The 1,165-nt window shown below is 57.9% G+C and overlaps 1 protein-coding gene across 2 annotated transcripts in view; it reads right to left on the bottom strand.

Moving 5' to 3' along the window:
• Positions 1 to 901, bottom strand: part of LOC107184667 (interleukin-3 receptor subunit alpha-like) — a 28,685-nt gene extending 27,784 nt beyond the window's left edge. For both annotated transcript variants that reach the window (XM_015570473.1, XM_015570475.1), the window contains exon 1: positions 704 to 901. In XM_015570473.1, coding sequence (XP_015425959.1) covers positions 704 to 797 — 94 coding nt within the window. In that variant the 5' untranslated portion in view covers positions 798 to 901. The remainder of the gene's footprint in view (positions 1 to 703) is intronic.
• Between the last annotated feature and the right edge of the window lie 264 nt (positions 902 to 1,165).

The following is a 1,165-nucleotide window of genomic DNA, read 5'->3' as shown; positions in this document are numbered from 1 at the left end:
ATACAACTACACACAGAGAGCTCTGGCCTGGCCAGTCCTCAGGGACCCGGGGCAGAGCCTGGGTTTTCAAAGACTTGGCACGTGTGCCGGCTGCAGGGGAGTCAGCCACGCCCAGAGGGGAGGGGACGCGCCCTGGGGTGGCGTGGGCCGGGCGATTTTTCTCATTCATTTTTTTTAAAAAAGACTGCATAAAAGCCTGGCCAACGTGGCTCAGGGGTTAGAGCTTCGACCCCTGACTTTCCCCCCAAGTTCCCTCAAGGAATTGGGGTGGGGTTGGGGTGCCCCTCTGTGGGTGGCCCCCAGGCGGACAACAGTCTCTTTGAGCTGCCCCTCGGGCACCCGGCTCCCCCCTGTCTTCCCCATGGACATTTCCGGGAGGGACGCGCTTACCTTTCGATTCCCGGTCCAGGGCACCTGCCCGGGTTGGTGCGCTCCATCCATTCCCAGTAGGGGGCGTGCGGGAGGCAGCCGGTCCATGATTCTCATCGTGGATGTTTCTTTCTCTGTCTCTCTTTCTGAAAAAAAAAAGGGGGGAGGGGGACTGGTGGTGGGGTGACGCCCCTCTATTTGGCAGGCAGACACCCCAGGAGTTTTCAGACTAGGGGGTGGGGGTGCGCGAGTCTGTTTCCTGGAGCAAGGCCAGTGCCCAAAGCCTTCATTCAACACTCGCCCAGGACGGAGAGAGAAAGGGCGCCCCGCTCACCGAAACGCTGGGGGGCGCTCCAGTGGCCGACCAGGTTGGGGGAGAAGGTCCGAGCTCGGATTCTCACCGTGAAGGTTCCTGGGTTCCTCCGCATGAAGGACTTTTCGTCCTCGACCTATGACGCAAGGAAAACCAGCAAGACAAGGCCTAGCCCCGTGTTGCTCAGTGGTTAGAGCGTCGACCTAGGAGCCAGGCGGTCACGGGTTCGATTCCCGGTCAAGGGCACAGGCCCGGGTTACGGGGCTCGATCCCCAGTGAGGGGCGTGCGGGAGGCAGCCGATCCCTGATTCTCCCTCATCATGGATGTTTCTCTCTCTCTCCCTCTCCCTTCCTCGCTGAAATCCATAAAAAAATATATAGAAGAAAAAAAAGAAACTAACAGAGATTTCTTCTTCTCCATGAAAATAAATCCTAGACATTTCCAAGAGATTACGCTGAATGAGCTGTGAAGAGGGAAACAAA

The sequence above is a fragment of the Myotis davidii genome, unplaced genomic scaffold (assembly GCF_000327345.1).
Source record: "Myotis davidii unplaced genomic scaffold, ASM32734v1 scaffold553, whole genome shotgun sequence".
Taxonomy (NCBI): domain Eukaryota; kingdom Metazoa; phylum Chordata; class Mammalia; order Chiroptera; family Vespertilionidae; genus Myotis; species Myotis davidii.
This window is presented reverse-complemented; position numbering and strand designations above follow the sequence as displayed.